Raw genomic sequence first — 17,904 nt, 5'->3', positions numbered from 1 at the left:
TATATATATAATTATTATTATTTTTTCAAATCCAAAGAAGCTCAAGGTCACAGCAATTTCAAAGTTGTAGCCTTATGCAAACAGTAAACTGAATAAAAGCTTTTGTATTATGGCCAAACCTTTGTGTAGACATCTAGTTCCATCCTGACTGTATCCTTCACATCTGACGAAGAGGAAATAGGTGATGAAACTTTGTGTGATTGGTGTAACATGGTCTTTAACCAGAATTCAACCAGTTGAAGTGACCTTGTTAAGTTTCCCTCTCCTGCTCATTCCTGCTCGTGGATTTAAATAATTTATGCCGGTTGAGCTGCTTCTCTATGTTGAGCACAAAGGGGTCAGAACCCACATATTGTACTTCAGGCTATAATTCCACATGTTTTCTGCAGCACTGATATTAATAGCTACACCACACATATGCCCCGAAAATAGATATATTATGCTCATCTTAAAATTTACTGTGGCAATATTGATGTGCAATTATTTTGCTGCCCTTCATCCCTCTCATAATAATACAATTATTATACCTTGACACTCACTTGTGTTAAGTGTTAAAACTTCTCATACTGAAACATTTTAATTATGTAGCACAGATTGAATATTTAGGTGTAGCATCTCTCTTATTGCATTTCTGCTTTTCCATCGTGTAAATTAATCTTTGATAGTGAACACTGTCCCCCATATCTAAAATGTATCATGACCTCAGGCTCTCACTACTGCAGGATTTGTGGATAAGTTAATGTTTTATTCTTTTTCCTTAGTTCTAGGGAAAAAAACATCTCTCTGCTGGTTTCTGGCACCATAAATTTAAAATTGTTTTAGATTGATTTGCAGTCAAGCGAAGTGTACTCAGAAATAAACTGTCCAGCTACTTTCAGCAGCAGTTATCAGGAAATAACATGTTTGCAAAGAAAGTATTTTAAAACTTAAATGCACAACGCAGTCAAACATGGTTCAGTATTGAAAAGCAGTGTATTGCTCACAGCAAAGTCAGTTGGATGTTGATTAACAGATTTGTTTCATTTCTAAGTTTCCCGGTTTGCAGTCACAAAATGTGTATGTTTATGATAATTAAATTCTCAAGAGTAAGCTCATAATTTTAATGTTGTTGTGAAAATAAGTTGGCCTATTGAGTCAAACCATTAAGCAATATGCAATATAATTACAGAGGTAGGACTTAGGAATGCATTTAAATTCTGTGAACAACATACAGTACGTTGCTTACTAAGATCCAATGACAGCATGTTGTTATTAAACAATTTATATTATTATATATTTATATTTTCTGCATATATAATTACTCATTCTCACTCACTCTCCCTGTTTTAGCATATTTCTATTTCGAGAGTATTTCAAGTATTCAACATATTCACTTTGTGTGTGTGTCTGTGTGTATAATTTCACACAGGAATTGTTTTGACATCTTTATCATGAGCTGATGAGATCCTTTATGTGTTGAAGTCTTTCCTCAAGCAGTTCTTGTTATCTCCTTATGATAACATTTATTGTTCCATCATTGTCTTATGACCTTCTTATAGCTACGTAAGTGCTCTGATGATGTATTAATCATAACAATAGACCCAATTTGTCAGATATCTTACAATAGAACACAATCACTGCAAATTTAAAAATGAGGCTGTGACACGCTAAATCACTTGCCTATTTATTAGGAACACCTAGATTAAAAAAAGAAAAATTCTAATACAACAGGCCTGTAATAAATCCTCTTAATGAGGATTATAATGTTGGGTTTTTACAGAATATGTTGGTGGTGATTTATTTTAATAGTCTTTTTGGAGACTGCAATTTGTGATACTGTTGAACTCTACTGGGTCAAACTAATATATCAAGCTTGTGCAAGGATAAAAAAAGTGATAAGACATTTCCAATTGGCCGAGCTTGAGTCTTTGTCTAAAAGACTCCCACACTTTAAATGATCCAGTTCAAGGTTTTATATCTACCGTCGTTTTCTGGGAAATCCATGCTTTAGTATTGACATCAGTTACCTCTAAACTCCTTGAATCCTCAGTAATACACATGTGGTGTTTGAAGTCGATAGGAGAAGAATAAAAATCAAACGACTGACACGGGCTCGACTTAGTGTGTTAGTAATTACCTTCAATGTTTTACACGTGACTATTTATCATGGAGGCTCAGATGTTGGTTGCTCATTAACCCAGTTTTCTTGCATCTCATGTAAATATTTTATGACCTTGTATGTTGCGTGATTAAAAAAGGCACGTAGCTCATGCTGCTATTCCATACAGCTTGTTTTTTGTGGTGTAGTATATAAAACATGCAGCTAAAAGGTAGTTCAAAGAACTGCGGAGAAAGAAGTTAGTGAAATTAAAGGGGAAGCACTTTTTAGGGTAAGGTGAGGAATAGGCCTAGCCTCGGGAAATGTTTGGCCTTGTCACAGGGAGGAAGACGCGGAGTGACATGGCAGCGCAGATGAAAGTTGAAAGATGGTTTGAACTTTTGGTTGTGCCAGAAGGGAGAGTGAGGAATCTAGATGAGCCAGAGCGATGGACAAGGCGTCTGCCACAGGGGGAGAAGTGCCAGGTGCAGAAATAAATCATTTCGTAAAAAAAAAAAAAAAAAAAAGCCTCCTCTAATACTGCATCAGCAGTGAAAAGTAAGGCTGGCTGGTAAATGCAAACCCACCTCTATTCTGTGACTTTGTATTTGGGAATTACACATTATGCATGACAGATTTGTTGAAAATGCACATTTTTTTCATATAATTGAGATTTGTCACAGTTTTAGTAACGGCCATGCTAGTTCTTCTGTCTCTGGAAATATTCTCCGTAGTGCTTTAACTTGAATTATCTCAGCACACTGCAATTGTAAGGCAAACATTTGCAGATAATGTTTACCATGTTCCCCACTTTGGCGTATTAGCATTCTCATATTGCTAATTAACACAAATACAAAGCACATCTGAGGCTGATGGGAATTTCATTAGATTTGCTTGCATAAAGTAAATTATTGAGATTAAGTAAACAAAATCTTTATCCCACTTCATGCTTACAGATTGCAGGATGTATCAGAGCTGTGGATCTGAAATGTACCCGTTAAACGTGAGATTTAAAAGCAAATGGATATAATGGAGGTACGATTATGAGATCACAGAACTCTTGCTGTATTTAATGCTCTGTGAGGACACTCACAAGCTTTCAATATTTAAACTTGAAGAAATCAACAGTTTCCCTAAGGTGATGAAACTTTGATTAAGCCCTTTTTTCCTGGATGGAGTGTTGTCGTGTGAGGTTTTTCTCCTCGACTCTACTCAGATGGTTGAGACATCACTATTTGTCTTCAGAACCATGCAGGCTCAGACATCTGGAACATGGTGGCATGGTAACGTCCTCCAGGTGGCTGAGGGGAATTTGTTTGTATCTGTCCATCCATATCTCCAAATCTTGTACATTCATAGTTTGAGCATGTAGCTCATCCTGAACCAGCGTGAGCCACGAGGTTGGAGGTCCTTCCAAATAGGGACGTGTGTGTGTGTGTGTGTGTGTGTGTGTGTGTGTGTGTGTGTGTGTGTGTGTGTGTGTGTGTGTGTGTGTGTGTGTGTGTGTGTGTGTGTGTGTGTGTGTGTGTGTGTGTGTGTGTGTGTGTGTGCGTGCGTGCGTGCGTGCGTGCGTGCGTGCGTGCGTGCGTGTGTGCGCGTGCGTGTGTGCGCGCGCGCGTTTGTCCGTGTCCGTTCAACCATCCCACCACCAGAGCCCCAAAACAGCTTGTAGTGCCATCACAGACATCTGGTTGCCACGGACTCTAATGGTTACACTGATGTTTAATACTGCATGAGAGATAACTGACTGTATGTGGGTGGGCAGGCAGCAGGCATCTGTGCCATGTGTGAGTGTGTGAGTGTGTTGTTCACATGTTTGTGTCACTGGTTTATGCAATAGACAAAACATGAGCATCTTAGGCTATAACCTTATTTTTTAGCAGCTGTGCTCTTACATCTGTTGTTTTTTTATTCTCTTTTCATTTGAAGAGTTGGGTAGTGGAAATGTTCGAGGAGCATCTGTAATGAGAGAAGATGTGATGGGAGGAGGGTAGGAAAAGGATGATTCAAGCTAAAGCGATGGCAGGTGAGGAACGAGGCGATGAGAAGGGAGGCATGGAGTGCAGGGGAAATGAAAGGAGGCAGAGCAAAAGAGCAGCGTTGAGAGGAGAGCCAAGGAGAATATGAACAGAGAGGGAAAATTAAAGTGTTCTGAGGAGGAGTGGAGGCAAGGCAGAATGAGTGATAATTGATTAGAAAATTCAGAGAGCGAGAAAACGGGAGAAAATGAAAAGGAGGAAAAACTGGAGAGCAGCAGAGATCCTCTATTGCTCATTAGGGTCATTATACCTCGGTCTGGAGCACACACACACTTATACACACTGTGTGAGGATTGAAAGGAGAAGCCAATTTAGTCAGATATCAAAAAAAGAGCCTTTTGATGAAAGGCAACAAGGGACCGAAAAGAGGGCTTGTGTACGTGCTGCAGAGTGCATATGTTCGTCTCGGCTGCTGAGAGTATCTAAGTAGTTTGCACTTGGTTGAAAATATGGTTTGTTATTAAGGACACACATGCAAACATTTTTGGCCTTGGCCTGCAAGTGCACTGTTGGTGGTCTGAAGTGCAAAAACAAGATGATGATTAGAGGGATCCAGTGGACAGACAGAGAAATGAACACTGAATGACAGAGCAAGGAAGGAAGGAGAAAAAAAGGTTTAAATGAGGTATGAATGAAAGGATAAATAAAGGCTGAGAAAGCCCTGGGGAGTTGGACACCGAGCAGGAGGAAGAGGCAGAGTGAGGTAGATAATAGTTTTGTGAGATAGTGGGAAAAAAAAAATGAAAAAATTGGCCCTGTATCGAGACAGGAAATGAAGGTGAAATTGAAAGGATAGGAGGAAAATTGAAATAGAAGGAGAGTGGTGGTGCGATTATGTTTTGGATTCAGGGACTTGAGTGACAGTGGTGCAAGCTTTAAAAAAGAACATGTCAAGTTCAGCCACTGATAATAAAGAGTTAGCAAAGCCTGAAGGTGGCAAAAACAGGGGTGACAATGTTTACTCGACCATTCCTAATGTTTCTTGGGTAAGTACATCATGTATCGCCACAGTTTTCATGTTTTTCTTTCCACACAGGACACAAGGTGCTTTATCCTTTGTATTTTTGAAGTTCTTCCGCATTAGTTTGATGTTACGTTGCCAACCACCAGCAGATATTAGCGACCACCCATGGATGTTAGGGACGCACCATCAGTTCTGTACTTTGGTGTCATGGGGTGTTTCGGCCTTTTTATCACAGGACACCCTCTGCTAAGACAGACCCACCACTGGCTGATCGGCCCTTAGGGGGTGTTCCTAATGTCTTGGGGCCCAGTTGGGGTCTTTCCTCCTGATCCAGAGCCACTGCATTATGTAGTCCATGCTTCTTTCATGGTCTGGTGCGGGGCTTGTCTGTGGATTCCCAGATCTTTGAGCAACCATGATGGTTTATGTTGCAATAAAACTGCTGCGGTCAACCTCCACTGGATTACGGCTGAGCATCCATCAGCAGTCTCTGGCTTTCTCCAATTGACCACTCCAGAACAGAATCAAACTCATTTGGCTAAAAAGTGTTTAAAATTGCTCCAAAATTGAATTCACATCGGTGTCCTCAATAATTACCGAGGACCACTAGTTAACACTGTTATTAAAATAGGATTGGTCATGGCTCCCTTGTTTCGAGCATTGGGGCGTGTTGGAGAAGACGGGCATTGACTTTCAATTACAGTGCCTCGCTGTCAGCGTATTGGTAGGCAGTTAGAACAGCTGAAATGTATTTGTCACCAGGATATAGTGAGGCTATTAATTCACAGGGGAGGCATCTGTAATGATTTAAAGAAAAGTGGAACTGTGTGCATATGTGCCTTTGTGTGTTACAGATAGTGTGAGGTGGTCTTGGTAATGATCCACAACAGGCATCGGTTTCTGCGATAGATTTTTAACTGGTGTTCAATATTTGAGCAGATCAATGTAAGGCTCACTTTGCTGGTAGCCTGCAGTTTCACTTAAGTGACCTTTTGGTGACGAATAAATCCAGTAGGACAGATGATAAACAAGGAGGGAGGTATATAAGCTCTATATGTATAGATGTCGAAATTCAATATGTATAAACTTCACGCAAAAAATACATGTTGCACAGACTCATCAGAATCTCTTTCTGCCTCACAGTAGTTGATGGTCAACGTTGTTTCCCATCTGTTGGCTGGATATACAGTCTCATGTGCTGAGCCAAACCGCTAATAATGCATAACTAAATCGACCGTCTCCGAAGACAGTCGACTTTGTGTAGATAAGAGGATTCTGGAGGACACTTGGGGTGTGTGGGTGGAGTCAGTAGTGTGGAATCTCAAGAGATGCGCTGAAAAACGAATCTTTATTCCAGTTATTTTCACACAAGCTGCAATTTAGATTTCTTCTAAATAATCACAACATCCAGCAGAATGCACCAACAGATATGATGTTTTTACTCGTCAGTGCCAGCGACAGCCAGTGGCCAGAGGCATTATGATTTCAGGTTTATGTCCATTCATCCCATTCTTGTGATTTTCCTTAAATCTGGAAGAAATGTAAACTTGGACTCAAAGATGAAATGGTTCTATTTGGTCAGTCAAATATCACGGTCGCCTCACAAAACATGTTTTTGGTCTCTTGAACGTCATATTTCTGCCTTAAGGGAATTTTGACACATATTGAGCAAACTCAAAGAATAATGGTCAGATTAGGTAAAGCCCACAGTGACCTCTTATGCGTCTGGGAAACAAATGTATCTAGACTGCACTGGTTTTCCACTGTAGTGGTGTTGTACAGATCCTTTATGTCATTATCATTGGGAACAGTTTTTAAACTCTTCTCAGATTTCTTTTCAAATATTCTCTAAGCGAAAACAGACATCAAGGTTTTCTTTTCTCTGATACCACTTTCCCATTAAAGTGGTCTCTCTTTTTGACTCCCCTGCAGATTCATAAAACTTAAGTCCATATTGCGCTGGTTTTTAAAAGTAAGAAAATGTATGGGCATTAATAGCAGAAGTGAGAAACTTTTGTTCTTCTAAGAATTTTATCTGCTCCTTGTGCTGCAGATACTGAACATGTCCCCTGTTATCCCCACTTGAGAGAATGTCCTTGACCCATGATTTATTACTGTCTGATATCATTGGGAACTGTAGGATTTAATTCTGCTTGACAAAGAGTTTTTACTATGCTGGAATTTTCTATAAGCAGGGTCCCCTGTTAGAACCAGAAAATATCAAATACTACGAATACCAAGAGCACCAGTCCCTTGACCCTTATTAGCCATTTGATTTGGTATAGAAAATAAATTTCCCATTTCAAAATTGTGATAAACACACTCAGACCTGATTTTAATTCAGCATGCTGCAGCTAGATGATGCAGACAAGCATCCGAGTCATTTTAGGCAGCTATAGGCAGAGACCTATGTTATTCAATTCAGGAGGTGGCCGGATTTTTCCTGGGCTAAACTATCAGCAAATTCCTTGGGAGTCAACCCACTTACGCATTTAGCCGTGATGCCTTGAAGATGCTTCTGAGACACTCGGGCTGTTTAAAGTGGTGACCACATTAAGACGTTTGAATCCGTTTCTGTGTCAAATGATTAAAAATGTGATTTAAAGTAGGCTTTTATTTCTGTTTGTGTTTGTGGTCTTCTCTCAGTGTGGTTTGTCAACACAAAAAAACTTTTTCATGAAAACTGTTACTGGTTGTGAAATTTTGCTTTCTGCAGATTACACCTGTTAATACACCTTTGTCTAAGTGAAAAAGGAAAAGCTCAACACCATTAAGTTTTCATGGAGTAAAGTCTAAAGCACTGGGATTTTATAGCCAAAAGAAATTACCTGCAAACAAACTGTATTCTTCTTCACCTCTGTTCTCCCCGTCTCTCTTCTCCCCCCTCACCTCCCTCACCTACAACCATTCTCCCTGCCATGATTCATCCACGCAGCTCGGCTTCAAACATTAACATGGCACTTACATCCCCTTCTCTCCTCATCTCCCTGTGTTATTTCGTATCTTTCCCTTTATTACTCGCTTTACCTTTCTGCGCCTCTGCCTCGCCGTCTGCTCCTCTCCAATTGATATGCTATCAGTCTGAGCTGGGATATTGCTGTCACTTTCTGTCTTTCTGCTTCATACGCAGAGCTTGAACACAGTGTGCGTTGGCTCTGCTTCCTCCCCATACATTAGCTTCCAGTGTATGTGCGCTGCCTCTTTTTACTCTGTATGTAAACAAAAGCCGGTGGAGAGAAAATAGGAATTTAAACTGGGGAGCGGCAGTGAGGTGAGAGTCGGTAAGAAGGTGAGAGGTTAAGGAGGAGAAACAGTCTTAAAAGTTGGGATATTAGAGGTGTGAATAGAAGGAGAAATGAACTAAGTAGTGAATGGCTCGGAGAGTGTCTCTGAGAGTTTTAGAGTTATTATAAAAGTAAGCTAACTGTGAAATCTGGTCATGGGTACACTTAAGGAGCCTGAGGATTTGAGCCATTACTGTGTTACAGCTCCTAAATGGGATTAGAAAGTTACAAGGATCTAGAAATCACTTAAGACCCGTAATCAAGGTTATTCTACTCAATTTCTCTGAGCAATTGTTTTTCCCGCCTCTCTAATAAGTAAGCAGGCAGCAATGTACTGAAAGATCTTTTAAAGCACATTTTATATATCGACCAAATACTGTTGAGTCTGGTGAGGCGGTGAGTCATTTGTCATCGAAACACTCCGTGATTGGTCCGGCACAAATCTGACTGAGTTGAATCGATTTTGAAATTAAATGTTTCCACACTTGAATCTCACAGTGAAAACGGAGTTTGAGAGTCGTGTGCTGGCGATGTGTGAAACCAACAGCTAATAATAAACGACTCATCCCATCCACAGAAGCCAATGTGCATGAAGACTGAATTACAATAATGTAGGTCAACAAATGATTCCCCCACAAGACGAGATATGGTAAAGAGAGTGAATCTATTATTAAATATTCAATAAATAAAACAGAATTTGAATATTTAACTGACCCTGAAATTGCACTAGTCTGTATTTTTTATATTAATATATCAATTGAATACGAATGTCCAACCCCAGAGAGTTACCACCCAACTCGTGGTTCGTTTCGCTCTAAATATGTAATATAAAAGATACTCAATAATATAAGATGACATTGTAAGTCCCACCATGGGGAAATTTGATGTGTTACAGCAGTTGAAGGGGGACAGAAAAATAGACACATGTTAAAGCTATATTATATCCTATTATAAATAAGTCAAATGCAGTATAAAGACAAGGAAATACCAACATAATAAAAATTATATAAAGTATAGAGTTCATAATTTACACTGAAATTACACTGAAATAAAATGAAAGACATTTTTTACCATCTTTCAGCATATTGTTTGTGTTTTACAGCCAGAACCAAGTTGCTACACAACAAAATTACTTGGAATTGTGACTTTGTCCACAGCAGTCGGCAAAAAAGGCAAATCAAACGTATTCATCCAAACAAAGGGTGAAAGTTTTACTTTTGTAATAGCTGTTCACTAAATACTGTATGTAACCTGTCAAATTTATTTATATGTAGTTCCAAATCCAAGTTGTCTAATTTTTCATATGAAGCCGTTCTATTGAACCGTACTCTTTATATTTTTCTACGAAGAGTCATCAACTCATTGTAGAAAAGAAAGAAAGTACTGCACACTATGAAAGCATGACAGGACTTGAGCTCCTTGAATAAAGACTGGGAGATGAAATTCCTCTCATTTTGCATTAAGAGAGTTATCTCTTATGTTCTTATTTTACACAGTATGATATTTATCTCCATGATAAATTGCGGCACACTGACTTTTCTGTTGTAATTCATATTTAGGTTATCTCACATTTGTTGGATTAAAGCTGAAAACAACTGCTAGCACAGTTTCCAAAAGTATGTGGACATCAGAATATCACTGTTTCACCTTCTTAAAATAAATGCTCACATACACTTCCAGGGTATTTTTCCCCCAATGTTTTCTTGCCTGACTTGTAAAGCAACATATCAGGGTGGTCAAGTGAAACTTTTCATGCCGTCGGCTTTTCTGTTTTTCGATTTACCACTTTCTACCACACTCAGTATGTTTTATGACTTGGGCCCTTGAAACCCATCCAGAAGCCATTTTGACATTCTTGAAGATTCATGGGCTTCAGTGGGGAAATCCACTGAGTTCCTGAACAGAAGTGTTTTTTTTTCCAGAGTTTTAGCCCTTTTTTCTCAGAATAGCAGCCCAGACAGCGTGGATGTGTAATGTGCTTGAAGCAGACCGACACTCTTTCTTACGTTGTCAAAGAAAAACAACCCTGAAGTACATTATAAGCTGCAGAGGGAATGGAGGAGTGTATTATGCTTCAAGCAGAGAGAATCCGACAGGAGACAGTGACAGGAAAAATAACCTGATTACTTGTCCACATTTAGAAATAAAAGTGTTAACCACAATGATAGGTCAGTGCAAAGTCACCACTCAAGTTTGTGTACACGTGTTTGTGCAATCCTACAGTACTGATGAGTCTACAGGAAAACAAGAGGGATGATAGTAGATCTCTGCAGACAAACAGAAGGACAGCAGTGTGTGTGTGAGTATGTGTGCAGGACAATAGAAAAGAGGACAGTATCAGTTCGTGTGTGTGTGTGTCATGAGACCATTTTGCTTCTTTTGTACTGAAATTATTACTACCTGCGATAATCCAGAGAGTGCGAAAGAACTTGAGGTGAGACATTAGACGGAGAGAGACAACGACATGGACAGAGAGGGAGAGGAGAGAGTTGGGTTTTCTTGTTAGACAGCGCCCTGGGCAGAGAGAAGCTAACACCTTGGCTTCAATTATTAACACGGTACTTGGCTTTTCATTCAGCTCAGCCTGGACAGTATCTCTCTTTTTTCCCCGTGTCTCTCTGTGGTTACCAGATCTTTAGTGGCACTCGTTGGGTTTGAGTGTGAGATAAAGGCACCCTCTTGTCGCTGCAGGGTGTTACTGACGTACCGTTCATCGCGTATGCTTATGAGCCCCGGAGACCAAATTAATATACTTAGTATTCACAAAAGCACAGCATTATAGTGTGGTGTCCCTCATTACCACAGACAGGAGAAAAAGGAAATAGGGACCTGCTTGTACAAAGGCTTAATGAGAAAAAGTGAGCAAAAATATATATATTTGTTAATTGGAATGAATTATTGGAAATTCTCTCGTGCAGAACATGGAGTGAGATTTAAAACAACCTCTGTCTGCGTGGCTCCAGTAACTATGGCTCCACAGTCCTATTTTTGTGGGTTTCATTTAACTTCATATATGTTTGTATAAAATTTTGTGCAGTAGTGCAACAGCAAACATCCGTCTTGCTGCACGTTTGATTAATCTCCTGACGCGAGCGAGACGAGATTGTTTACAGTGAGGAATTCAATATACTGCTCCATGTTTAAGGGTTGAAAACATGTTTTCTGGGACCTGTTCACTCAGACTCTCCAGTCATACTTTTTAAATAATATACATTTAGAAGAAAAAAATAATTCAATATAAATTAAATTCTTAAAGCAATCAACACGATCAGAGACAGGAGAACGATTTTGTATAATAAAGGAAGTGACCCAAAAGTGAATTTAGACCTCTAGACCTGAGAAAACAGCAGTCATTTTAAAATTTTAAGCGTTCTGTTCTAATGATGTTCTTCAAATGTAAAAACTATTCTTTTGAATTTAAATCAGACTTATTCTCGTGCATATCAGCATGTGTTGCTGCAGTGAGTTTTAAGATCTACTTCAGCGACACTTGAAGTTCTGATGACCGCCCTCCAGCTTTTAAAATCAAAGCCGAGCGTGGGGCCTTATGAAAATCACAACCTGGAAAATTGGGGCTTTGAGACATGAAACAGCATATTACATATGGTGTCAACTCTTGTGAGCAGCACTATATGTGTCGATTTCCCCTGCTTACATACATTTACAGCTTAATGTAGAGTCTCTTTCATCTTGGCTTCCATTTCATGTTTTGAAAAAAGGATGAAACATACCGAGCAGTCATTTATCATTCAGCTTCATGTTAAGATATATTGATCTGTGAAGAGGAACAGCAGTTTAACATCTTTTACATTCCTGCTGCTGCACTACATATTGCTGAAGTCCTTTTGCTGCATATATTTCCAATAATAACTAAGGTGCTTTTTAGCAGCCTTATGTTAAGTTGTCATTCACGTTTGCAGTTATACTAGTAGCCATTTGTCACCTGTGCTTAGAATGACACCTGGTACCATTAATATTATCCAACTCTTTCTTTTGAAAAAGTACTGTACTGTAAACATTTCATGTTTGGTAAAAAGAAAAACAACTTACTTGCTTTAAAAAGTAAGTTTTCTAAATAGCTATCCACAAGTCTCATATCCATGTTTGGCCTATTGTCCGAAATGTCTGCCCTGCTCCACTGCTCTGTACATGCACATGGCATCCCAGACCATGCAGACAGACATGCAACCTGCTGCATGTATCCATATTTACAGTATATTCTCCAGGGTCTCTGTCAAGTAAAATAAGTCTCCCACTGTTACAACCCCAAATTATTTTATTACAATCTTCTAATTCTTATTAGGGCAACTATAGGGAGACTGTGCTGCACAGACAAGCTTTTGTTAGTTGCAAATGACAAAGCTTTAGGAGCCAGATTATTTTTGAAAGATTTACTGAGGCTGTGTTCTACATGTGTAGCTTGTGATTTATTGTGGCAAATACAGTATTTGGATAATGCTTGAAGAATGAGGACAAAATCGCTTCGGAGCTGTAAAGAGCAAAAAGATCATGAAAAAATATTGTTGGTCATAAACGTTGGCAGCGCCGTGCACTGTCTGAAAATATTATGGGTGTATCATCGTCGTGGCAAAACATTGTTATAATTATAATTTCTACTCATCTTTCCCTTTCAGCCCTCAAGGGGCTCCATATGTTGTGGCGTTGGACAGTCCTCACTTCCCTCTTCACATCTCCTCTCCTCCCTCTCTGCTCTCTTGCCAAGTGGTTTGGAACAGTCGAGCGTCTTCGTCTCTCACTCTTCTCACGCTTGTCTCCACTCTCATCTCCTTATTTTGCTGTTCTTGCACATCCGTCTGTCATTGCCTTCTAAGTGCAGGTTGTTTTCTCAGTGCATCTTTCACATACTGTAACAAGCTATTAAGAAATGCTACACCACTGCACTGAAGTATTCCACCAGCTATGACAATAAAAAGGCTTCACTCTCATCTTGTGCTTTGGGACATATTCAAAGTTTCGTGCCTTTTCACATCTTTTTTTTAGAACTTGAAAAAGGCGTGACAGAGCCTGAGAGAGATATGACAAAGGTCCAGGACTGGATTATCTGCCTTCTTTCTTGCTTCTTTCAACCTTTGAAAAGATAAGCTCCTGCAAGAAACAATTGATCTGAGACCCTCTAGTTAGCTCAGACAATTGATTATAGGAGCTTGTGCCATTATTATCTCCCAAGCACTGTAAATAAAACTGATCACTGGGGTAAAGCAGTTACTCATGACAAAAATATTAGGTTTTAAGGGAAAAATAACAGTCTGGAAAACATCTACATACAAAGACTGAGATTAGTGGGCAAATAAGATCCCCAATGAAAACACGAAATCTTAAATTGACAAATGTGCGAGTGCATTTTCTTGTCAACTGCAGCAGCAGCATTCACTGTAGTAATATCCACAGGAATACTGTACACTCTTGATTTATTTATTTCACTGCTCTGCCTCCAAATTATATCCACATGGTGTTACTGAATAATTATTCATTACAATTTACCGACCCCCTCTTCAGCGTGTTAAGCAAGACAACAAAACATATTTTGAATATTTATTTGATTTTGCAGTAAAGCTGAAGACGGAACTCATTTCTGTCCTTTTTCCTTCCAGGTCTTCCGAAGCGGCGAAGGCATGGGCATCCGTCTGGACAGTGCCTCGGCCTTCCAGGGAGCCATCATCTCGCCCCACTACGACTCCCTGCTGGTGAAAGTCATTGCCAGCGGGAAGGACCTGCAGACAGCGTCCTCCAAGATGAGCCGTGCCCTGGCCGAGTTCAGAGTACGAGGGGTCAAGGTAGGACATTCAGCCATGGCTTATTCCTGTTTTTATTTGCATATTAAGTACCCATTGTTTCCCATGGGGTGAGGGAAGTATGAATTTTTGTGCGTCTGGCAATCTGAGTTGATAATTTCAAGATAATAATAATTGTTAATAGCACTGGATGTCTGACATCAAATTTGTTGTTGTCTTGTAGTAGTGTTCTGCTGTCATTGACTTGAGCCAGAGCTGTAAGGTTAATTCTGCAGAGCAATTAAAATGGTTCTGTACCCCAGGGGGATCCCGATTTCATATCTGTGCATTGGGCCTGAACTGCAGTGGCAGACAAGGTCTTAGATGTTTTTTTTTCCTCATATGCTTGCCCAGCTGTCAGTGACCTTGGAAGCCTTTTGAGATTTTTCTGGAGATGTTATTAGAGGGACCTCTTTCTGAAGGGCTGTGTGCACTGAATCAGCTACAGAGTTCAAGTTACTTTGAAGCGGTGCTCCGGTACTCCTCGATGCTCGGCCTTACTTGTCTGTGCACATGTCAGTCTTTGAAATAGAAAACGCGCAATGTCATTGTCTAAAACTGCCTCAGGATACATCACTGCAAAAAAGACTGAGGCCTTGAGTTTGAGAGAGGTTGTGTTAAATATTGTCAGCAGGTGTAAACGGCTGTTGACAGAGACGGACAGTGTTAACAGACTGAGAATGAGCTTGTATGGTGCTGACATGCAATTGATGTTATAAACCTCATCACGTCTCCTTCACCTTTTGTATGAGCTTAAATTCAGTGATTTGTTTATTTTAGGGATTATGAAATTAACTCATGTTCAGTATTGATATTGATATGTACACTTAATAAGCAAGCAGCAGAGTCAGCATTAAACAAAGATCACTTGATTCTCTAGTAATGTGTGACTTAAGTTAAAAAGCCCATTGTAATAGTAATGAAGTGGTGCATAGTATTAAATCAGCTGGACTACAGCAACTGGAAATAATTACTTTATTTATTTCAGCCAAAGTAGATTTATAAAGTAAAAATACTTTGCTGTTTGTGTTGTGACATTTTCTAAAGTTGGTTAATTGTTGAAGTAGAATAACAGAATCCACAGTGTTCAGAATCATTCTAATTTATGCTTTCTGTTTTCCACACATGCAATTTGCATTTCTTTCTTTAATTTCTACCCTATAATTAAAGGTGAACAATGTGCAATCAGGATGAGCCTGATCCAACACACGCAGGGAGTTTATAATGTGTTCCATTTTCTATTCAACAACACATTGAGATTCAGGGTGCGTTGCTCCTAATCAAGCCACAACTAAAAACACTGCTTTGGGCAGCCAAGGTCTTAGATGTTTTTTTGTTGTCGAGTATGGATTAACCATGACTGGTGGCCGCAGAAATGAAGCTTTTACATCTCAAGGTGAAACTAGGAAGGTGAAGCAGATGTAAGCGGCTTTGTTACAATTTTTCTATGTAGAAATGCTGAAAAGGGATTAAAGTCATTTATTTTCAGAAAAATCTCCTTCAAGTCAAAGCTGAATTGTCACTGGTCAATTTGCAAATCAGATTTTAAGAAAATATATATTTTCTTTTTGCCAAACCACAATTTAAGAAAAGTCTTTGATGTACTACTTCTGTTGAGTGTAAATACCTCAGAATGAAAGTCTTCTGCTTTTAGTAGCCATAATATGCAAACACCACTATGGTGTATTTGCATATTTGTGCAGGATGATGCCTTTATTTGAAATCCTTTTTCTTATTTGCTGGGTTTCATGCAGAGTTTCCTACCTGACTGTCAGTGAGATGACAATTAAGGCCATGTTAAAAAATAAAGGGATCGCTGCAGCCGGTGGAAGTGGAAACCCTTGATTCAATCAGCTCAGTCAGTAATTCCTCAGTCTCTTTTGAATTAGTCATGATGAGGTGAAATTGCAAGTCAAATTGGTCTTCTCAACTCTAATTTCTCATTTAACTTGGAGCCCACTTTACTAACTGTCAGCACAGATTTAATAAATTAAATTCCCTTCTGATGGAGAGAGAAAGAGTTTCGCGTCAGCCTAGAATTGATGGGCCTGAGGACACTGTCCTTTGTCCTCACTGCTGTGGTTTATGTAAACAGGCAGCAGGAAGTCAACTTAATTCACCTCTCACTGCAGTGGCTGCTATTGAAATCAGCCTGTACAACACAAACACCTGTTTCTCAGTAACAATACTGTGTTCTTGTCTTTTTTTTTCTCAAAGCGGCAGTGATGACATTCTGTGCAAACAAGCTACAGAGAAGCCTTTATGTCTGGGCTGATCAGACTTGAAGTGGGAAACAGTAGATTGATGCAAAGAACGTTGTGCAACTACAACATGTTGACGTTATTCCTCTTTCTTTATATAGCAGCTCTTTGCTAGGACTTTGAAATTTGAGCGAAACACTGAATTTCCCTTGGGACTTAATGATACACATACCAAGTGTGAATGACATGCTCCGACCAAAGTAGCTTGATGAAGTGTTCGGTGTAAAAAAATATTTTTGAAGCACAAGAAGTAGAAGAATATAAACAGGTTAGTCTGTACCTGTTTTCTTGAGTTCATCCATCCTGATTCAAGTTAAGGAACATTTTGTGTTTATCAGTCTTTCAATATGTTCCATCATGAGCCTTAAGCTCTCAACAACTGCATAACAAGCCAACCAACCTTCAAAAGACACCATTTGTCAAAGTAAGTGGACATAACCTGTTGTCCTGCTGATATTCCCCTCATTCCAAATCCCCATTTGAGATGCATCCTCGGCTGCTAAACAAATATTTATTCACCCTCCACAATGGTACATGAAATCATCTGATTCCAGCTTGAAAACATACACTACACAGGACAGCCCACGTTTTCTATCTTACCAGCTAGTTAACTGCTCCCATCTGGTATCACAAGTTTGAATTTGTCACTGATTATCTTCCTGCAGTGAAAACCAGATGGCTCCTTATAACCTGCATGGTCGAGAATAGAAGTAATGAATATGTTGTCCACTACTTGAGATATCTTATATTCTGCTGCTCTAAAAAAAACCAACCTTTAGGCGGACATGTATCTGTTTGATGTGGGCAGCGTACATCATCCAGTGAGTCATTCCAGAAGTCCCTGATGTAGTTCTCTGTCCAAGAAGTCGATTAATTGCATTTAGCTGACGTCTTGTGGAAAAATTAGCAACTGAGTCTTGAGGGGACCCTGAGCGTTTCATGTTTACAGATCTGTGAGGATGTTCCGTGCATTCACGTGGCAAAAGGTGACCAGTGAAAATGTTGATGAAATGTTTGTGTGTTGCGAGCAGTGGCCTTGGGGAGTGTTGCTTTTGCTGTGTTGGAATGCAACCAATAACAAGCTAAGAGCTGGCAACAGATTCAAGGCCTATTAAAGCTTTGGTCTGTTCACAGAGATATGATGCTGAACGCTGACACCCTCATAACTCCGACTTGTTGTTTTTCTTTTCCATGCATTGAAGAAAAATGCGGCTGAAATCTGACATTGACCACACCAAACTTTTAACATCATTCTTTGAGTTTGGTCGGATGTTAAATTTATCCTAACCTTTACATTCAACTGAAAAACAGAGTGCACCGAGCAAATTTTGAGTTGCTTGGTTGACACTTGATAAATTGCTGCGCTCCACTGTTGTGTGGAATTAAGTCTGGCATTTCAAAAAAGCTCTGTTTATCTCGCTGTGTGTGTGTGTGCACATGTTTAGTGCATTTCTGTTTGTGTGTGGACTTTCCTGTTCATTTGCATA

General features: G+C 39.5%; 1 protein-coding gene across 3 annotated transcripts in view; it reads left to right on the top strand.

Annotated features, from left to right (window-relative positions):
• The window catches only part of LOC109634836 (pyruvate carboxylase, mitochondrial), a 259,041-nt gene that overhangs the window by 108,271 nt on the left and 132,866 nt on the right, over positions 1 to 17,904 (top strand). For all 3 annotated transcript variants that reach the window (XM_069518208.1, XM_020095553.2, XM_020095554.2), the window contains exon 12: positions 13,977 to 14,159. In XM_069518208.1, coding sequence (XP_069374309.1) covers positions 13,977 to 14,159 — 183 coding nt within the window. The remainder of the gene's footprint in view (positions 1 to 13,976; positions 14,160 to 17,904) is intronic.

Source organism: Paralichthys olivaceus, chromosome 22, assembly GCF_024713975.1.
Source record: "Paralichthys olivaceus isolate ysfri-2021 chromosome 22, ASM2471397v2, whole genome shotgun sequence".
Classification (NCBI taxonomy): Eukaryota; Metazoa; Chordata; class Actinopteri; order Pleuronectiformes; family Paralichthyidae; genus Paralichthys; species Paralichthys olivaceus.
The sequence above is the reverse complement of the archived record's forward strand: the minus strand, read 5'-3'. Positions and strand labels throughout refer to the sequence as shown.